Below are 20,727 nucleotides of genomic sequence, written 5' to 3' on the forward strand. Positions count from 1 at the left end.
AATGGTTAATTATTGTTTAACATACACAGAGTTTCCTTGGGGATGATGAAAAAGTTCTGGAGATGGGGAGTGACGACAGCTGAACAACATTGTGAATGTCTTTAATGTACTTAAGGACACTGCATTATCCATTTAAAAATAGTTAAAATGGTAAATATGAATAAATAATGTCTACCATAATAATAATAAAATTTAAAGTATCAAAAAATGGGGAAGCGATACTTTTAATAACTCCAGTAACAGTTGGATCAGCAGAGCCTTCTTAAAATTAAAAATTATCAAAAAGTATCTGAGACCTTGCATTTGCCAAGAGCAACTGGCAATGTTTTCATTGTTTTCAATGTTGTATGAACTGAAAATGAAGTTACTAAAAGTATAAATTTTAATGACTTAATGAATTGGCAGAAAAGTCAAAAAAATGATCAATCAAGGTGTCATACATTAATAATAAAGTATTACATATTATATAAAACTATGACACCAAAAATATTTTTGCAATTTATAACTTTATATTGTTACTCAGCTATCACTATTACTCAATATTTATAACACAATAAAACATTTTTTTTAAAGGAAAAAGCTTTCTATTAAGGTCCTCTAATAGCAATTTCCCCCTGCTTTTTGAAAAGGAGCTCCACTTTTCATTTTAACTGGTTATGTAGCTGGTTCTGTCTCTCAGCTTTTAGCCTTGATAGCCTGTTTGTCTTTGACTGAGTCATTTCTATCTCAGTTTTCTCACCTCTCAAATGGGTATGGTATTTACCTTTCGTTGTAGAATTGATGTGAAATTAAAACACACACACATACACACAATGGTTTTTAAAAGTTATAGGTACTTTAAAATCTTGGTGGCATTGCTGCTGTTCATATGAAATATTTTATAATGAGTACCATTACTGGAGTCTTTAGACAAATACATTTCTTATCTAAAATGAAGAAATTTAATTCACTATTTTCTGTGGAGATTTCCAGACTTTTGACAGAGAAGCAAAATGACTCATTTGATCCATAGTTATTATTTTTTAGCCTAGTGATTTCATGGATAAAATTTATTTCTTCACATGACTAAAAGCAAAGTATAAACAAGATGACACCAAAACACTAGACTTCAGTCAACATTTTTAAAGCCTCAAATTTCAAATAGTGTTTCTGATAAACTCTCTTTTAAGCAACTCAACTGAGTGCTGAGTTCCCCGAGTTCTATCTCAATCTGTATACACCAGATACAGCTGAGTGTAAATACAAATGCTGCTGTCCATAAAGAGGCAAAAATGCCCCATGAGGAGCTCTGTCAGATTAGAGGACAGTCTGAGCGCAAAGCAGCCACTGACACAGAAGGTGGGGTGCTAAATCTGAACGCCCCATTCACAGACACTTAGAGCAGACTCTGACAGTAGCCAGACCATTGGTACAGGTGACACTGTTGACTCACCATCATTGGGGGTTTCCTGAGTCTTCTATACATCTTCCTGCATCTCGCTAAACACCAGCTGTAGGTGACTGGCTTAGGGGTGTGGCCAGGTCCTTTGTGTCAAGAGGCTGGTCCTGGGGGACCAAACTTGCAACCGATCTGTAGGTTAACCAGCTTGTTTGGGGTAGAATTCCAATTGCTCCACAACTTATGCCTCCAGAAGCTGGCTAACTTCCCTGCTCCAGGGCCGGGGAATCCTCTGTGAAGTGTTCGCTCTCTGACTAGCCGTTCCCCAGACAGGCCCTCCTACTGCCTAACCTTTGCCCTTTCTAATTGCCCTGATCTCATCCTAACCTCCATAGCTGTGTTTAAAGTCCACCTCTGGGGAGCACACAGATTGAGCGTTCCAGGTAATCCCTTAGTCCTGCCTGGCATCTGGCCGGTGGGCTGTGTACCTGGGCTTCCGGGGACACTGGCTGGGGGAGTTTGAGGAGGGACCTCAGCACCCACCTGGCTACAGGATGACGCGGGTCATCAGCTTTTTGATTTTGTGGCTCAGCCTGGCTGGTGGCCTGGCTCAGAGTGACACCAGCCCTGACGCAGAGGAGTCCTATTCAGACTGGGGCCTTCGGCACATCCGGGGCAGCTTTGAATCTGTCAACAGCTACTTCGATTCCTTTCTGGAACTGCTGGGAGGGAAAAATGGAGTCTGTCAGTACAGGTGCCGATACGGTGAGTGCTCAGCTTCTCTTCCCCTGAAACTGTCGCTGGTGGACCTGTGAACAGCCTGAGCAGGGCCACAATCTGTCATGCAGTTTTTCCCTGTTATCCCCTTCTTAGAGGGCAGTTGCCAGATTCAGAAAATTAAAATGTAGAATGCCCAGTGAACTCTGAATTTCAAATAAACAACCAATATTTATTAAAATATTTGAGATATTTGGAACATGCTTATAATGACAAATTACTGATTGTTTATTTGAAATATATATTTCACTGCACTTCCTGTGTTTTTTCTGGCAAACCTACTCCAAGGAGTTTTGCAATACTTGTTCCCTGGGGCCATTTCAATGGGTTTGTTTTGAGGCAGATAGATACTTAGCAAAAGGTGGCAAGGAGGAAAATGAATAGGGGATGTCTTTGTGAGGTGTTCCAAGGGCTGAAAACTGAAGCTGATCATTCAGGGAAAATTCTGCCAGAAAATTCTGAGCTTTCTCAGACACTTTGTGCCTGGCTTGGCAATGGATTCTCCTCTCCCTGTAATACGGTTCATACCTTCCTCCCAACTATGTCAGTCTCTGATCACTTTGCCTAACCCATCCCGCCCCCCACCCCACCTGGAACCAAGAGAGCTGTCCCTGCCTTAGTCAGCAATGGCAGACCTTCCGTGAGTAGGATGCGCATCTGCCAGCCGCCTCTGCCTACCAGGGATCAGGCCCTGAGTGACCACACTGTCCCTCAAGCCTGGTCTTGGATGTGGAACTGAATGGGTAGGAGTACTACCTCGCCTGAGTTGTAAAGAGGGAACATGGGAAACTGCGTGAAGGCCTAGCTGCAAAACAGCAGACCCTGAGGCCTGTTCTTGCTCTCCCCTACACTGGAATTCAGTGTAATGGGAGCAGAAAGAGGGGCCCTGGACCTTACAGCTAGGAGGCAAGGGGTAACTTCCAAAGAAAATGTTTTTGAAAGCAGACACAGTCTCCTAACAGCATCCATTTCAGTGTTTAGTTTATCAAATGTTTCAGCATGGGATTAAGAGATGAAATGGTGACTGAGCCTAGCAGGAAAACACTTGAGAAATATTTTCTCCAGACACAACAGATAAAACTCAGCTTGGAGAGAGACTCAAAAAAGCCACACGCTTGCTGGACTCAGCCAATGTCTTGCACTCCTTTCTTACCCCTGAGCAGGAGGAATCTCTTCTTACAAACTGAAAGTGACTAAGAGACTGTGGTTAGCACTCCAGAACCAAAATTTTTACAGAATAGAAGCTTCAACCTCAGAGGGAGATAGTGAAAAAAGGAAGCTGCAGCACCTCTGTGAAGATTCCATAGAGTAAACCTGTACTAGAGTAAAACTGCTAGCCACGTCTTTATCCAGGGTGTCTTGGACAAATGCAGAGATGCCTTGTCACAGGGACCATGCTCACCGAGTTTGCATGGATGGGGCAGGAAAGGGTTAACTCCAGGTATTTGATAAACACAGGTGCTCCTTTCCTTCCTAGAGGCAACACAAGACTTATTAAGTCTGTGGTTTACCAAATAGACAACACAGGATTTTTTCTTTTCTTTTCTCTTTCTTTAGGGAAACAAGACCCAAACCCTCTTTTCTAGTAAAATGGCATTAAAAGATTTCAGCAAAGTTTGGTTGCAAGTTTCCACCTGGGTCAGTCGATGTAGCAATCACTGGTGGGGGATGGGAATAGCCAACAGAGAGATTACAGGGTCGCAAGTAACTCCAGTCACTCTGTAAAATGGAACCTGTCCAAAGAGGGACCTGAAAACCATTTAGGAAAGAGGGGGTTAAGCCTTGTTACCTTTGGGATGCAGAAAGCCAAGAATCTGAAGGCTGCACCCAAACAGCACAGACTATCTTCTCAAGTTGGTTGAGAACCAAGCAGGCTTTTGAACAGATAGCATCTAATAACTAACTGTTTGTTTACAGTTTGCCTTGTGACACATTTCTTGTGCAAAACACTTTCTTCAAAGCACTGGCTCCCAAACTTGCCTGCGCTGCAAATCCCTTTAAGGGCTTGTTTAAAAAGGCTGCTTCACCTCGACTCCTCCTATACTGATTGGGAAGGTCTGGGGCGGGGCCAGAAAATCTGCATTTCTAAGAGTTCGCAGGTGATCCTGCTGCTGCTAGAGTCCTGGGATCACACTTCCGGTGGGGGAGCGGGGGAAGCTGCTTTAAAAACCGATTTTCTCTTTTTTTTCCAGAAGGAACAATTTAGCAACAGTTAGTCTACAAGAAAAATTGCCATTTGGTAGGTGCTTATCACCACTTAAAACAGTGGTTCCTGCCTCACTCAGCACTTAGAATCACCTGGGCGGCTTTAAAAAACACTTGCTGCCCAAATCAATTAAAAGGGAATCTCCTTAGGTTGGACCCAGACATCATTATTTTTAATGTTTCCCAGGTGATTACAAATTGCGGCTACAGTAGACAACACAATTTAAGGGATCATTCTGGAAGAACTTCAGCCCATAGTTGTTCAGACCGGCAATTTGTGCTTGTATCCTGCTAGCCTGTCAACACTGTTTGCTACACTTCATTTACCTACAGTTAGTTTTCCTGTTAACACACAAAATCTGAATTTACCAAAGGATTGGGCTAAAACATAGAGATTCAACACGAATCAAGAGTATACATGGTACATACACCTGGTTTAAGGAGTCTGCACGAATGTGAACACCCTCTCCCACCTCAGGGATTCTGACTCAGCAGGGCTGTGCTAGGGACAGCACAAATGGTCCTTGAACCAGGCTTTGATGGAAAAATCAAGGGTTTGATCTGGGGGTGGGGGTGCAGGACATCTCATTGCTAGTGACCTTGGACAAGTTACCTAACTTTCTCAACCTTTGTTTCCTCATGTTTATATCTAATGTTAATAATATCTATCTTGCAAGATGGTTATAAGAATTAAAGACACTGTATATAAAGAATTAGTGCTGTTAGAAAGTGAAAGGCACTCAGTTGCATCCAACTCTTTGTGACCCCATGGACTGTAACAGCCCACCAGGCTCCTCCCTCCATGGGATTCTCCAGGCCAGAATCCTGGAGTGGGTAGCCATTCCCTTCTCCAGGGGATCTTCCCAACCCAGGGATTGTACCCCCGTCTCCTGCATTGCAGGCAGATTCTTGACATCTGAACCAAGCTACAAAATGGAGCATGGCAGGTACCAAACAAATTTTATAAATGTTTGAGAAACATAGTCAACAAGTTAACTATGCAATCAGATTCTTCTGATTCTTTTTCAATATAAAATTAAAAAACACAGAAATCCCGGTGGCTGGAAAACACCCTCTCAGCTTCTGGAAGAAAGTATCAAATGATGATTTTTTCTGTGTCTTTATGAAGGTCTCTGGGGCAGAGTTTCTGTGTCTTATATATCATGATTTAAGATATTCATGCACACTGTCACACTTGGATAAAAGGATAATTTTCTTCTTGCGTTAAGTTCTAGGAAAGCAGGTATCCTTAAACATCAGCATTCTTATTTTCTAGAGAACTTTTTACCTGTTTGAGATTTTAGAGCAGAATTTTATGAACCTGTGAGTTTGTGTATTTTTCCAGGCAAAGAATTCACAGCCTTCATCAGATTCTTAGAGGGTGTATAGCCTGAAAAAAGGAAAGAGCTACTGACCTAGAGGGCAAAGGTTGTTCTCAGGAAAGGTGATGAACTGTTTGCCAGGATGAGGGGGGCGGTGGTTCCTGGGCCGAAGGACTTTAAATACTGAAACAGGGATTGTCCCAGACAGATCTCTGGGACCACTCGCTCACTTGACCTCATACAGTAACTGGATCTGTTTTAGCGACTGGAATCGAGTTCACTGCCTCAGTTCAATCGCCACAGTTCTGTTTTGCTCCTTGCTGGGTTCCTCATGCTGTGTTTGAGGGTTTCTGGCAGGAAGCAAAATGTGCGCTTAATTCGGCTCTCTGACCACCAGGTCGACCCCTAGAGGAGCGCAGAGCTGCCTCCCCTGGGACCAGCTGCGTGGGGAGAAAGTGCACACCCTCCTGTGTAGCCTAACCCTTGACCTGGGTGATAAACCCCAGACATTTTTACTGTGACAGAGAGAAAAGCCGGTTGGGCCCAGAAGGTAGTGACCTGTCTGCTGGTAGAACTCTCATTTCATGCCTGACTCCCTTATTTGTCTTTTAAGTGTTTTGTGGTGTTTCACTTTAGTCGGATGTTTTAAATCTCCACAAGTCTATCAGGACTTCATTTATATCTTCTGCATTTTTTGTCTTGCTTAAAGGACCATCCTCAAGATCAAAACAGTTTTTGGCTTGTTTTTTGTGAAAGCATCTGTGGCTAATATACTTAATGAATGAGTGTTGCTGTGTTCTGAAAAGAGTTTTTATGAGCACTAAAATTTTAATTTCAAGTTTAATATGTCACAAAATATTATCCTTGTTTTGACTTTTCCCCCAACCATTTAAAAATATAAAAATTATTTTTATCTGGCAGGTTATACAAGAACAGGCTGGACTTGGCCCAGTGTTTGCCAAGCTGATCCAGATCAGGTGGTCAGCCTCTCACTCCTATAGGTAGCCAAAACCCCAAAATAAAACTAGGTTGTGACATCGTGCATAACTGATGCCTAGACTAAAAACATCAAACTGAAAAGATGTAACACAGCTCAAATCTGCTCCAACTGTAACATGAGGATCTGGTACATAATTTCTGTCTGGACTCAAACCATCACCTTTTTTCTTAGAATTTTTATTTCAAGCTTCATTCCCCAACAGACTTTCTGCAACTATCATGAAACATTAAATACAATAAAAGTAACTGTCATCAACAGCAGGCTAGATAGGACGTGTCTGTAATTGGTGACCCATTATCTTTCAAACTGGGAGTTTTTATATTAAGTCGAAAAAAGGCAGAGGGTAACTCAGGAAACTGGACTGACTCTGCTGCAAAAACCCTTGATCAGAAAAAGAGCTAAATTTCACCATCAAATTTAGACATTTGTTTGTTTACTGAAATGTTCCTTCTGATTTCTATAAACCTAGTATAAGTAGAACATTTGTAAAATAACAACCCAAAGAAGAAATAAAATCACCATAGTCTCACTTCCGAGAGATAATACACATTTAATTGTGTGATTATTTCCATATGTATAATTTGATTACTAGTATTATTTAATACACTTTACCCATTCCCCTACTCCCAGTGCAACACACACACACACAAGTTAGTAGAGTATCAATACTAAGGTATATTTCTCAAGGCCTTTGAAAAGTGATGGAGGAATCACTGGTGGGCTGGCAGACTCCATCAACGAGTACAGGACACTTCCACTACAAATAATAAAAAAGGCTGAGTGGAAATTAAATATCAAAACAAATACATATACACTCAAGCTAGAATGAAATAAAGGGAAACCTTCAAGTTCCTGAAATGAAGAGGAAACACAAAGCCAAAGTGGTAGCAGGAGCTTGTGCTGCTGTGGTCCTTGGAGGTGTCAGTCTGGAACATTATATATAGACTCCATGGGCTGAGGAATGTGCTTTAACGCTCATACAGAGAGAGGGGAAGAACTGTAAGATTTGGGAAGTTGGAACTGAACAGTGTGCAGAAAGTTTGGACCCTGGGAAACTGTCTAGTCTGTTTAGAAGGGATCAGAAGTAGCAAGGAAGCTTTCTATCCAGCTGGGGGTGGGGCCTGCAGGAGGAATAAACACCCACTAAGAGGTCACTACCTGAAGCATATTCTATGCACAGATGAGGAATCTGAATTTCTTCAGCTGGCCTGGTGTGAGTATTCCAAGCTGAGAAATTAACAAATACCTGTGTGTCTCAATTATCCACAGTCTGCTGGAGCCACAGCCAAAGCAGCTAGGGACTACTCTGCAGTATGTGACTCAGGGCCCAGGAATTCTTTTAGAAAAACAAGCCCTTCCGAAAACAACTACATACCATTTGAAAAGATAATCCACCATGACGGAGAGTCAGTGGACATTAAAAAATGAAAGTGCATCCCAAGGATTGGAGATAAAAAATCATAACGTTTGAAATTATTAAAAATATAAAAGAAAGGATAGAAAATGTAATTAGAAAATAAAACAATGAAAACGAATACGTAGATTTGAAAGATTTAAATAGAACTCACAGAAATAAAAATTATAGTCATCAAAAGAATTCAGTGGATAGGTTACATATCAGATAATCTAGCAGCTAGTCAACCTAGAGATAATTAATAAAGTAGAAAATAAATTTGATGAAGCTAATAAAAATTCAGTACAGAGAGAAAAATAGGGAAAATATAAAAGAGAGATTAAGAGACAAGAAGGACAGGATCAAAAAGATTCACCATTCAGTAGAAAGAGGCCCAGAAGGAGAAATTATAGAGAATGAAGAAACTTAAAAATTCAGACAAAGGCTATGAATTCTCCAGAGGTGAAAGACGCAAAGCCTTCAGATTGTTCCAGATATATAGACCACTTATAGATACACTGTAGTGAAATTGTGAGGATTAAAGAAATTGGAACTTTTGTATATTTCTGGTGGAAATACAAAATAGTACATCTGCTGAAAAAAGCAGGCTGATAGTTCCTCACAACGTTAAACAGAATTACTATATGACCCAGAAATTCCACTCCTTGGGTATATAAAAATGAAAGAACTGAAAACAGATATTCAAACCAACACTTGTAGACAGTTGAACATAGCAGCACTATTCACAAATAGCCCCCAAAATGGAAACAGATACCATGTCTATTAATGGTGGATGAATAAACAAACTGTAGATCCAGAGAATGGAATATTATTCATACATAAAATAAGTACTGGTACATGCTGCAACATGGATAAACATGAAAGATGGAGATTTTTCTAAAAATGAGTATTGGGTTTCTTTCTGGGATAATAAAAATGTTCTAAAATTAGGTTACGGTGATGGTCTCACAGCTAAAACCCACAGAATTACATTACATGAGTGAATGTATAATATGTGAATTTTATCTCAATAAAGCTGTCGTAGGAAATGATGTAATGAAAAAAGATTCAAATCATAATGGCAACTGCAATAATTAAGTATTGCTGAGAAACAAGGGACCCCCAAACTTAGCAGCTAAAAATAACAACCATTTAACAACCATTTTATTGTGTCACACAGGATGGGAGATCTAGACGCTCTTCTGGGTGGTTCTGGCTCTGAGTTTCTAATAAAGGTTCTAGTCACACTGCCTGTTGATACTACAGTCTCTGAAGATATGACTGAAGCTGGAGATCTCCTTCCAAACTCATGTGGCTGTTAGCAGGAGGCTTTAGTTCTTTGCCACATGGACCTTTCCGTGACAGAAGTTGTAGTCTTTTATAATGTAATTTTGGAAGCAACATACCTCCATTTCTGCCGTATTCTATTGGTCACACAGACCAACCACAGGACAGTACACATGGGTATAAATACACCAGGACAAGGATCACGGAGGGCTATCTTGAACCACTGTCTTATAAACATGTTGTACCACAGTAACAAATACCCAAACAGACTATGGCAGAGACTGCTTATTATCCCCATTTTCTCTACATTCATAAGCCCTCCTTCCAATTTCAAGCCGGGCTCATGGCTGCCTACATTGAAAAAAACACTTCATTTCTTAGCCCACTTTTGCAAGTAGGTGTTGCCCTATGATTAAAGTCTGGCTAAAGGGAAGTAAGAGGAAGTGATGTGTGTAACATTCTGGAATGGGTTTATTAAAGAGAGGGCCTCTGACCTTTTTACCTCCTTCTTCCATTCTGCAATTTGTAATATGGATGTGTTGGCTGAAGCACCATCTTGGATCATGAGACCCAGGGCTACATTCCAGGGCTGGTAGAGCAGAAGATTAGAAGCAGCCTTGGTTCCAGAAAAGGGCAGACATCATTCCATCCTTCTGAGCCTTAATTTTAGATCCTGATATTCTTAATATATTCTATCTTGTTTAAGCATCTGAATAATATAGTTTATAGGAGATATAATAAACATATGGAGTAAATTATAACACTCTATTGAAAGACATAAGAAAGATCTAAGTAAATAGAAAGCTATATTAGGCTCATGTCTGGAAATTTAGAATATTCTAAGAAATCCAGTTGTCTCCAAATTAATCTGTATATTCAATGTATTTTCAGTAAAAATCTTGATGATGTCTTGTAGAATGTAATAAGTAGACTCACAAATTCATATGTAAGAGTAAATATCCAAGAGTAATCAAGAAAAATTTTAAGAATAAAAGGAGAGAGAGCTTTAAATCATAGACTTAGCATCTAAAACTTAAAACAGAAAGATGGGGTGTAAAGAGACTTCAACTATACTTATAACATTTAATCAAGCATAAAAATATTTATAGCAAGTTTGGCAACATTGACATTCATTGTCTCTGTGTAGTGGGTACATAGGTATTTGTTTCTCTGACTTTAGTTTTTAAATAGTTCATAACGCAAAATAATTAAGAATAAAATACCTGATAGGAGAAAATTACAGAAGAGAAAGAAGAAATGCCATGTGTCTCATTTGGAGGATTAATTCTTGGCTTATTTCCTGAGTCTTTGGCTGTCTTGGATCTCCTATAAGATGCAGAGGAATGAGGGGAAAGAGCCTGGGTTTAGGAGACAAACAGGAAAGCTGGATTTATATCCCAATTCCTCCCACTTTCTAAATGACTCAGGCAAGTCACTAAATCTCTTAGTCCCATATTTCTTATCTGGATAATGGCATAAAAATACTCACTGCAGATGACTGTTCTGAGGTCATCTAAAGTCAAGGTTATCTTTATCTATAATGACTACCCTTGATACACTGACAAGGCTTCTCTATATGTATTTGCAAGACTATAAAATAACTCAAAAGCCATGAAGGAGAAACCAAGAAATCCAAAGCTTTTCAGATAGTTTCGCCTTAGTTCTATGACACAAACAACTACAATATCGTATAGGCATGTTTTCTTTGTATTTTGGTAAATAATGGTTTGCCTACATTTATGGAATCTTGCAAAATTTCCTTCAAGTTATTCTAAAAATGTTTGTGGTATTATTTTAATTCTGATCCCTTAAGTGTATGATCAGGCGGTGGTCTTTGTGTATAGTATGTGGTCTTACAGTGGATAGAAGAATGGAAGATCTTAAGTTTTAGTTTGGTTTTGCCATGGACTTTATCTTCAAGGTCACCCATGTAAGAAATGTTAGCATTGTTAGTAAATAAATGCTCATAAAACTCTTCAAGATTGGGAGAAATATGCCAGTCTGGTCTGGAGAGTATTACTTTTTTATGATATCATCAGTCATCATCACTACCTAATTTAAGTCTGTGATGAGCAGTGACTTTTAAAGGAAAAGTTGAATATACTTTTAGACAATTTTTATTTGATGAATATTTCCAAATGCTTCATTTCTAAACACTTCTTCCTGCTTCTTTCCTCTGTTTCCCCTGCTAGGAAAGGCACCAATGCCCAGACCTGGCTACACGCCTCAGGAGCCCAACGGCTGCAGCTCCTATTTCCTGGGTCTCAAGGTACCAGAAAGAGTATGTACACCTCCATTGTTTTCTTAGTTGACTGGTTTTGACTAAGACTAATCTAAGAGGTCCCTCTAATGGAACTCATCACTTATGGAATATGGTTGAGCAATATAATTAGTATTTTAAACTGGATACAGAGAAAAGGAGATAATTTTCAAAGAAAGCATCTGATTTCCTTTTCTCAGATGCAGCTGTCCCTCAGATTAGCCTTTGGGTAGTGAACTTTGAAGTCATCAGCGCAAACATCAGCTGGGCCTTAGTGAACCAAGCATAACTTAATTTGAAATAGATCGGACAAGTGTGACCTCTTCAAATTGGTGAGACTTTCTAGAGATGTACTGGAGCAAGCTGGTACTGACCAGTGAGGGCTGATTGCTGTGTCCTCAGGACTTTTGCAAGTGGCCGACTTCATGTCTGAACTGTTAAATCAATTATGTTTGGAGTATTAGCATCATAGAAATCTGCAAACACACACACACATATCGTCCCCTGCCAACCAGCTGCCGCCTAAAACATTTTTCATTTTGCCACTGACTATTTCTCAAACTATCAGCTTCCTCTAAAAACAAGTAATAATTAATTTTTTAAAGACCTCTCAGAAACGCTTTTACCTTTTTCACTTTAGATAAGAAGCTAAAGTGATAGAAAATTTGGTAGAAGGATTTCATATCTTGTTTTGGATTCTAGGCTGGTCCTACTCTTGTGTGTTCTTGCCCCCAGTATTCACAGCTATCAGAACTAGTGTGTTTTTCTTTTGTGGGAGCTCTCAATGACCTTTTATATGTTCCATAGACACAGAGTCTGCCTGGTTGATCGTGTGGATTTAATCTGAGCTTGTACAGCTGGTGGGAAGGTTTTGGGTCTTCTTCCTTAGCCACACTGCCCCTGGATTTCAACTGTGGTTTTATTTCCACCTTGGGATATGGGTCGTCCAGTGGGGTTTGCTCCTGAGGCTGCCCTGGAGGACTGGGGTTTGCCCCTGAGAGGGCCAGGTGTGGAGGTGGTGCAGCTGCTTGGGTCACAGGGATTCCAGCAGCTCGAGGTACTCAGGGGAGTTGGCAGCTAGGACAGCAGGAAATATAGTGCTCTAGAAGGATATGAAAACCTCCAGGCAAATTCTTGCCTGGAGACCCTATCCTGCTTCCTGACAGAGAAGCCTGGCAGGCCACAGTCTACAGAGTTGCAGAGTCAGATGCTACCAAAGTGAGCCTGTGTGCACAGATGCAAGACTCTTTTTGCCTGTGGCAGCTCTGCCCCAGTGAGAATTGAGGATGAAAGTGGCACAGATGCTTGGCTTGTGGGGACCTTGGCGACGCCAAGTGTGTAGGGACACGGATTGCCTCCACTGCAGGAGTTACGGCCTTATCAGAATCTTTTTCTTGAGCCTCTTGTTGCTGGTGATCAGAAGGCCTCTTTAGCCAGTCTTTCTCCGTAGCTCTGCCCGTTCAGGGACTTAGAGGGCTCCCTTGCCTGGGGTCCTACTCTGTAGTTCTGCGCATCAGTCGCTTAAAGGAGCACCCTGGGTGGGGTCCTACTCTGTCCTTCAGTGCATCAGGTGTTTGATGGGCCAGCCTCTATCATTCAGCTGCCGATGCTGGCAGGTGGGGAGAGAGAGGCTATGGCGATGGCTCCACCACCGCCAGCAGTATCGCCTTGCTTCCATGGCTGTCTGGCTTTCCTCCACAGGCGTTTCCCACCACAGTCTCCTTCCTCACATCTGCCCCCCACCCGCTACCCCCATCTGTCTCTCCGCGGTCAACAGCAGCCCTCGCCCTGGTATTGCTCCACAATCCCTAAACTCCAGCTCCCAGCTCTATGCCTTCCAGGGGACCAGCGTCCCTGTCCGTGGTATGTATGGCTGCAGCAAGGCCTGTCTGATTCCCGTCCCCTTTAGGCTGCCACAGATCAGCTGTTTCACTCTCAGCATTAAATGTTTCTCCTACGACTCAGACAATTGCCCTGATGTGGGGACTGGACCCCTGCTTCAGTCCCCCCATTGGCCAGGGCAGGTCCAGTCCTACTAACTTCTCCCCCTAGTTCCTTCGTCCTACGGAGTTTTGCGTGGTATATATATTCTTTTCCTCGGAGAAGGCAATGGTACCCAACTCCAGTCCTCTTGCCTGGAGAATCCCATGGACGGAAGAACCTGGTAGGCTGCAGTCCATGGGGTCGCGAAGAGTTGAACGTGGCTGAGCGACTTCCCTTTCACTTTTCACTTTCATACATTGAAGAAGGAAATGGCAATCCACTCCAGTGTTCTTGCCTGCAGAATCCCAGGGACGGGGGAGCCTGGTGGGAGGCCGTCTATGGGGTCGCACAGAGTCGGACACGACTGAAGCGACTTAGCAGCAGCAGCATATATTCTTTCCTACTGGTCAGGGACTCCTGTCAGCTCTCAGCTGGTGTTCTGCATGCCTCTCTGTGTCTGAAGGTGTATTCCTGATGTCATTGTGGAGAGAGATGTTCTCCAAGTCCACCTACTCCTTCGTCATCTTATTCTTGATTACTTCTCTCTAATCACTTATTGCACCGTGTCCGTCCCCTCTTCAAGTGCATGCCAGCTAAGTTGCTTCCGTCATGTCTGATTCTTTGTGACACTATGGACTGTAGCCCACAAGGCTTCTCTGTTCACGGGATTCTCCAGGCAAGAATACACGAATGGGTTGCCATGACCTCTTCCAGGGGATCTTCCAAACCCAGGGATGGAACCTACATCTCTTAGGTCTCTGGCATTGGTGGGCAGGTTCTTTACCATTATGCCACCTGGGAAGCCCAATCAAATCTAACTTGTTACTTTGGAAGTCAAGGCCAGCTATCAACTTGTCTTTCTCCCTAATTAAAAAGTACATATAATAAAAAAACATATATCACACTGACAAGACCCTAGAATGACTAAACAAACTGGTTGACTTGCTTGTATATGATTTGCTTATTACTTCCTTTTTTGACTTGTTATATCTTAAGTATACCATCATCTAATAATCCTCTACAAAAGTTCCCATTTGATGTCTCTGCGTGTGGAAGTCTATGAACTTAGTTTATGATAGATTTATAATTGTTTATAGGATACTTTATAAATGTGTATGTGTATATATATGTTAGATGTTGTTTGATCATAGTCCCCTTGTAGGCAGGAACTATGTTCTATACCCTGCTCTGTTCCCCAACACATTACAAACAGATACATACACTTAAAACAGCGCTGCATGGAATGGGTCCCTGCAAAATCCTGGTGACCTCTTTGTGAACCAAGGCTTAATTTTTCATACTTCTGAGCCTTGGAATATTTGGTTAAAAAAAAAATCACACAAAGGTTTTAGTTGAATTTGAAAGTATTGAAGCTCTGCCCTCTTGCACTCACTTTCTGATTTTCTATTTTTAGCTCCATAGTGGCCTCTGAATTTAAAAAACTACTAAAATCTAAAAGAAAAAGCAGAAAAAGGGGCCATTCAAAGTTATTAAACTAATGACTAGATCATGATTAAAACAGCATCCTGTGACTGTCAACTTGATGTATTCTTCCCAGTCATCTGGTGCTTCTGAACTGACCTGAATCTGTAACAGGAATTTGAGAACAAGGTAGGCAAGTTTGCCTAAGGTCCTTGGTCTAAACGTGGCATTTTCTTCCTTCTCTTTTCTTCCTTCACTTTTCTCCAGATGGACTTGGGCATTCCAGCAATGACCAAGTGCTGCAACCAGCTGGACGTCTGTTACGACACTTGTGGTGCCAACAAGTATCGCTGTGATGCAAAATTCCGATGGTGTCTCCACTCTATCTGCTCTGACCTTAAACGGAGTTTGGGCTTTGTCTCCAATGTGGAAGGTAGGTATCTTAAGTGCATTGACCTGTGAGCAGAGAGTTTGGTACCTATTTTCACACAGAAATGTAATCAGAGCCCCTTTACTCAAAGGGACCATCAGAGTTCACTGATCTTTCTTTATAGAACTCTGTGACCAGTGAAGCAAGGGGGAAGGGAGACTCTGGGCAGTCCTCACTAAAGTTCTTGCTGTCCTGCCCAGGAGCTTCTGGCACCACTCCTGATGGACAGGGCCACACCAAAGCCTTCCCAGAGGATAAAAATCTATCCTCTAAGACCAGAGCAAGACTTGCCCAACTGGCTTTCATTATCCATTCCACTGTTAAATAATTTTCCATATCAGGAATTATTCTGTATAGGTCCATGTGGTTGGGTTGAAGCTTTTTTTTTTCTTATTTTGTTCTCAGTAAGAGAAATAATTTTTTAAAACCTATCTTCTTTTTGCGTAAAGTTCTCTATATCCTTGAGGATAATTATTTTAAAATGACTGCTTAGCTGCCTAACTTCTAGCAGTGATTCTATAATTTCTTTTTCCTAATTTATCTTAGGAAAATTGTAATTCTTTAGTTTCTGAAGCCCAAACAGTATATCCAGGTATTACTGTTACATACTTTTAGATGGTAAAGTTTGAAATTCAGGCTTATGAAGAGCTGGCTTTATGCTACTGGGAAAGTCAGCGGCAGGAAGAATCTTGGCTCCTATTATAGATCAATGTCTAGAGTGTTGTTCTAAAGTGAATGTGCATAGATTTGAAAATATGAATAATTAATGAGGCTCTGTAAATGGGAGTATCCTTCCATCTGTACCTATAAAAGGTGAAAAATGCCTGCTGCTAATCTAGGGTCAGGTCAAGTTACTCCCCACAATAAATTTTAGAACAATTTCATCACTCCACAAAGAAATCCCAGAGCCATTAGCAGTCTCACCCCACAATGTTCCCCTGTCTAGTTCTAGGCAACCGTTAGTCTTCTGTCTCTATAAATTTGCTATTGTAGACAATTCATATAAATGGAATTACAAATATGTGGTCTTCTGTGACTGGATTCTTTCATTTGGTAAGGGTTATCCATATTGTAGTGTGTATCAGTATTTCGTTCCTTTTTAATAGCTGAATAATATTCCATTATATGGATATAACAAATTTTCTTTCATCAGTTGATGCACATTTGGACTATTATGAATAATTCTGGTATGAACATTTATTTCAAGTATTTGTGGTGACATGTTTTCAATTGTCTTGGATATATATCTAGGAGGGGAATTTCTAGGTTATTTGGTAAGTTTGTGACAAATTGATTTCCAAAATAGCTACCCCAATTCACATCCCCACCAGCAATGTAGTAAGGACCCAATTTCTCCACATCCTTGCCAACACCTGTTATTATCTATCTATTTTATTATAAACCCTATTGGCTGTGAAGTTATATCTCATTGTGGTTTTGATTTACATTTCCCTATGGGCTAATGATATTGAGCATCTTTTCATGTGCTTATTAGCCATTAAATAATTGCTTTGGAGAAATGTCTATTCATTTGCCCTCCTTAAAATTGGGCTCTCTTTTTATTATTGAGTCATAAAACTTTTTGTATATATTCTGGATGTAAATCTTTTAACAGATGTATGACTTGCAAATGCTTTCTCACATTTTATGGGTTGATTTTTCACTTTCCTGATGATATAATTTGTAGTGCAGAAGTTTTACATTTTGCTTAAGTCTGTTTTTATCTTTTAAATTTCTTGTACTTTTGATGTCATGTGTAAAAGGGTTTTGCCGAACTCAAAGTCACTATGTTTTCTTCTAAAAGTGTTGTTTTAGCTAGCTCATATATTTAGATCTATGATCCATTTTAGTTAATTTTTCTGTAAGGTGTAAGAAAGAGATCCAGCTTCATTCTTTTGCATATAGATATACACCATTTGTTAAATAAAAGACTATTCTTTCCCACCACTTGTTCCTGCACCATTTGTTGAAAGAGACTATTCTTTCCCACATTCAATTGTTTATGTACCCTTGTCAAAAAAATCAGTTTGTCATAATTGCAGTGTTTATTTCAAGACTTTCAATTCAATTCTATTCTATTGATCTATGCCAGTACCACACTGTTTTCATTACTGTAATTTTGTAGTAAAATCTGAAATCAAGATGTGTCCTTCAACTTTATTCTTTTTCAAGATTTTTTCAGATATTCTGTATTTCTTTCATTTCCACATGAATTTTAGGTTCAGTTTGTCAATTTCTTCAAGAAATGGCAGGTGAGATTTTGATAAGACTTTTGTTGGCTCTGTAGATCCATTTGAGGAATATTGCCATCTTAAAATTATGTTTTCTGACCACTCAACATGGATGTATTTCCACTTATTTGGGTCTCTTCTAATTTTAAAAAAACTTTTTATTTTATATTAGAGTATTGCTGATTAACAATGTTGTGCTAGTTCCAAGTGTACAAAAAAGTGATTCAGTTATACATATACATTTATCTTCCTTTTCAAATTATTTTCCCAGTCAGGTTGTTACAAAATATTGAGCAGAGTTCCCTGTTGGTACCTGAGTTACAGTAGGTCCTTGTTGGTTATCCATTTTAAATATGGCAGTGTGTACATGTCAATCCCAAACTCCCTAACTATTCCTCCTAGCAGTTCTATTAATAAGAGGAAAGTTCATAGCAATAAACCTCAACATCAAGAAATAAGAAAGATCTCACATCAACAACCTAACTTTACACCCCAAAGAACTAGTAAAAGAAAGCAAATGAAGTCCAAAGATTGTAGAAGGAAGGAAGGAAGAAAGATCAGAGTGGAAATAAATGAAATGAAGACTAAAAGGACAATAGAAAAGATCAATTAGTTTTTAAAAAAAAAGACAAAATAGACAAAACTTTAGCTACATTTGCCAAGAGAAAAAAAGAGGATGAAAATAAAATCAGAAATAAAAGAGAAAACATTAAAACTAATATCACAGAAATATAAAGGACCATAAGAGTCTACTATGAAAAATTATACACCGACAAGTTAGATAGCTTAGAAGAAACAGATGAATTCCTCAAACAATCTATCAAGAATGAATCATGAGGAAATAGAAAAATTTGAACAGAACTGTTACTAATAAGGAGAATGAATCAGTAATCAAAAATCTCCCAACAAACAAAAAATTTAGGATCAGATGGTTTCACTTTTTTTAAAAAGGTGGAAATTTTCTATATATGTTAATTTAATTAGAGATAAATTTTACATGAAGTTAACAAAAAAATCAAATTTCAAAAAAAATGTTAATAAGCATTATTTCTTAAGAGAAGTCATTGAAATTTACAAAAAATTTTATTAAGACATGAAAAAACTTGCATCGTTATTTTGAAATTGATGCTTCAAATTTAGCCAAGAACATTATTCTCTACCATTTCCTCTCTCATCTCTGATTTCTGTTGTTATATCTGTTCCATGTCATACTGAAAGTATCTAACCCAAAAGATCTGGGTTATTAAAACTCTGCACATTCCCAAGAAATGGCTATTTTCTAGCCATTCTAGCTGATGACTAGCCAGCCCTTCATCAGCCCTGGGGAAGTGAATTCTTGGAAAATTCTGACTGATGAGATGTTTTGGATGCCTACGATCTTGAACCACACTATACCAGTTGGTCTGGATGGCTTATACAATCGTGTATTTTATGGTGAATACTTGCTTTCCTTCTAGGGGTCTGGGAGTACCAGTGACTGAAATCAGTCACATAAGTACCATATGCCTATGTAACTAATGCCCAATAAAATTCCTGGACTCTAGATTCAGGTGAGGTTCCTGGCTTCAACATTCAAAGAAAATCAGCTATTTAAGCAGCTTCAACATTTAAAGAAGAATTAATACCAATCCTTCTCTCCTCTGTCTATGGGATACTCCAGGCAAAAATACTAGAGTGGGTAGCCATTCCCTTCTCCAGGGAATCTTTTCAACCCAAGGACTGAACCTGGGTCTCTCTCATTGCAGGCAGATTCTTTACCACCTGAGCCACCAGGGAAGCCTTTCAAAAAGTTGAAGACAGGACTTCCCTGGTGGTTCAGTGGTTAAGACTCTGTGCTCCCAATGCAGGGAGCCCGGGAACTAGATTCCACATGCTCCAACTAAGAGCCCATAAGCTGCAACTAAAGATCGTGCATGTGGCAGTGAAGACTCTGCAAGCTGCAACTAAAACTGGGCACAGTCAAACTGAAAAAAAAAAAAAAAATTGAAGAGGAGGGAAAACTTCCAAACAAGTCTTATGAAGTTAGCCTTACCTATACCAACAGATAAGAACACCACACACACACATACACACACACACACACAAATTTACAGGCCAATGTCCCTGATGAATACCGATGCACAAATCTTTCACAAAATATTAGTAACCTAGTTATTTATCCCACACTTGAACAGGGAAAGCTATAGGAAACATAGCAATGTTATTTGAGTCCTCTGGAAAAAAAATGTAATTTTCCATGGAGTGAGCATAGTGATGTGGGAGATTCTGATTGCTAGTCATGGTTTTGACCTGGAGGCCCCATAAAAGGAGGGCATCTCAAAGTGTGTTCTGCTTTATTAGACTGGCTAGAAGCTTCTCTGAAAAAGCTTCTCATAAATCTTTATTTTTTTTCTTTTAATTCTGTATTTGGGTCACTGCTTCTAACTTTCCTCTGGGTATCATGTTATCCTTGGAAGTATGCTGCCTCTTCAACATTACTCAAACTACTACTTGGGGTAGTCTTGTATATTAACCCTTATATTTCTCTTAATCTTTTTCAAGTAGCCTGTGATTCCCTGGCTGATACTGTGTTCAACACTGTATGGACTTTGGGCTGCCGGCCCTTTATGAACAGTCAGCGGGCAGCTTGCATCTGTGCAGAAGAGGAGAAAGAAGAGTTGTGAGGAAGAGGTGATTCCTTCCCCATTTTGAGTGACACCACTCAAAGCTGTCAGTCTGGGAGATGGTAGGATGGCGGATGTACCTCATCCTTTTTCCCAAAGTTTGGATACCACAGAGCACAGAAAGGAACACTATTTTATAGCTGAAAGTGAGTCTTGACCTTTGAAAAGGAGGACTGGAAAAAAGACACCAAGTGATTTGAAAACTACTCTTCACTTTAACACCAATCTCCCCAGCCAGGACATATTTGGCTGGAAATTCAGTGCTTACTTTGAAGACTAAAATAAAGACTAAAATACTGGAATTCTTGGAATTGATCATTATATTAGTAAGTGAAATTTTGGAGAGTCCAACCATTCGAGAGGCAATGACTTTCCT

At 39.9% G+C, this 20,727-nt stretch overlaps 1 protein-coding gene across 3 annotated transcripts; it reads left to right on the forward strand.

Moving 5' to 3' along the window:
• The first annotated feature begins 1,798 nt into the window (after positions 1-1,798).
• PLA2G12B (phospholipase A2 group XIIB) lies at positions 1,799-20,653 on the forward strand. 3 transcript variants are annotated; one of them, XM_040242486.1, is made up of 4 exons: positions 1,799-2,143; positions 11,555-11,643; positions 15,295-15,460; positions 20,230-20,653. In XM_040242486.1, exons 1-4 carry the CDS (start codon positions 1,933-1,935, stop codon positions 20,349-20,351), a joined length of 588 nt encoding a protein of 195 aa, XP_040098420.1. In that variant the 5' UTR covers positions 1,799-1,932; the 3' UTR covers positions 20,352-20,653. The 3 variants fall into 3 exon arrangements, with proteins under 3 accessions (XP_040098420.1, XP_040098421.1, XP_040098422.1); XM_040242487.1 differs by having other exon boundaries at positions 20,233-20,653; XM_040242488.1 differs by lacking the exon at positions 11,555-11,643 and having other exon boundaries at positions 2,061-2,143.
• The last annotated feature ends 74 nt before the right edge of the window (positions 20,654-20,727 follow it).

Source organism: Oryx dammah, unplaced genomic scaffold (assembly GCF_014754425.2).
Source record: "Oryx dammah isolate SB20612 unplaced genomic scaffold, SCBI_Odam_1.1 HiC_scaffold_6, whole genome shotgun sequence".
Classification (NCBI taxonomy): domain Eukaryota; kingdom Metazoa; phylum Chordata; class Mammalia; order Artiodactyla; family Bovidae; genus Oryx; species Oryx dammah.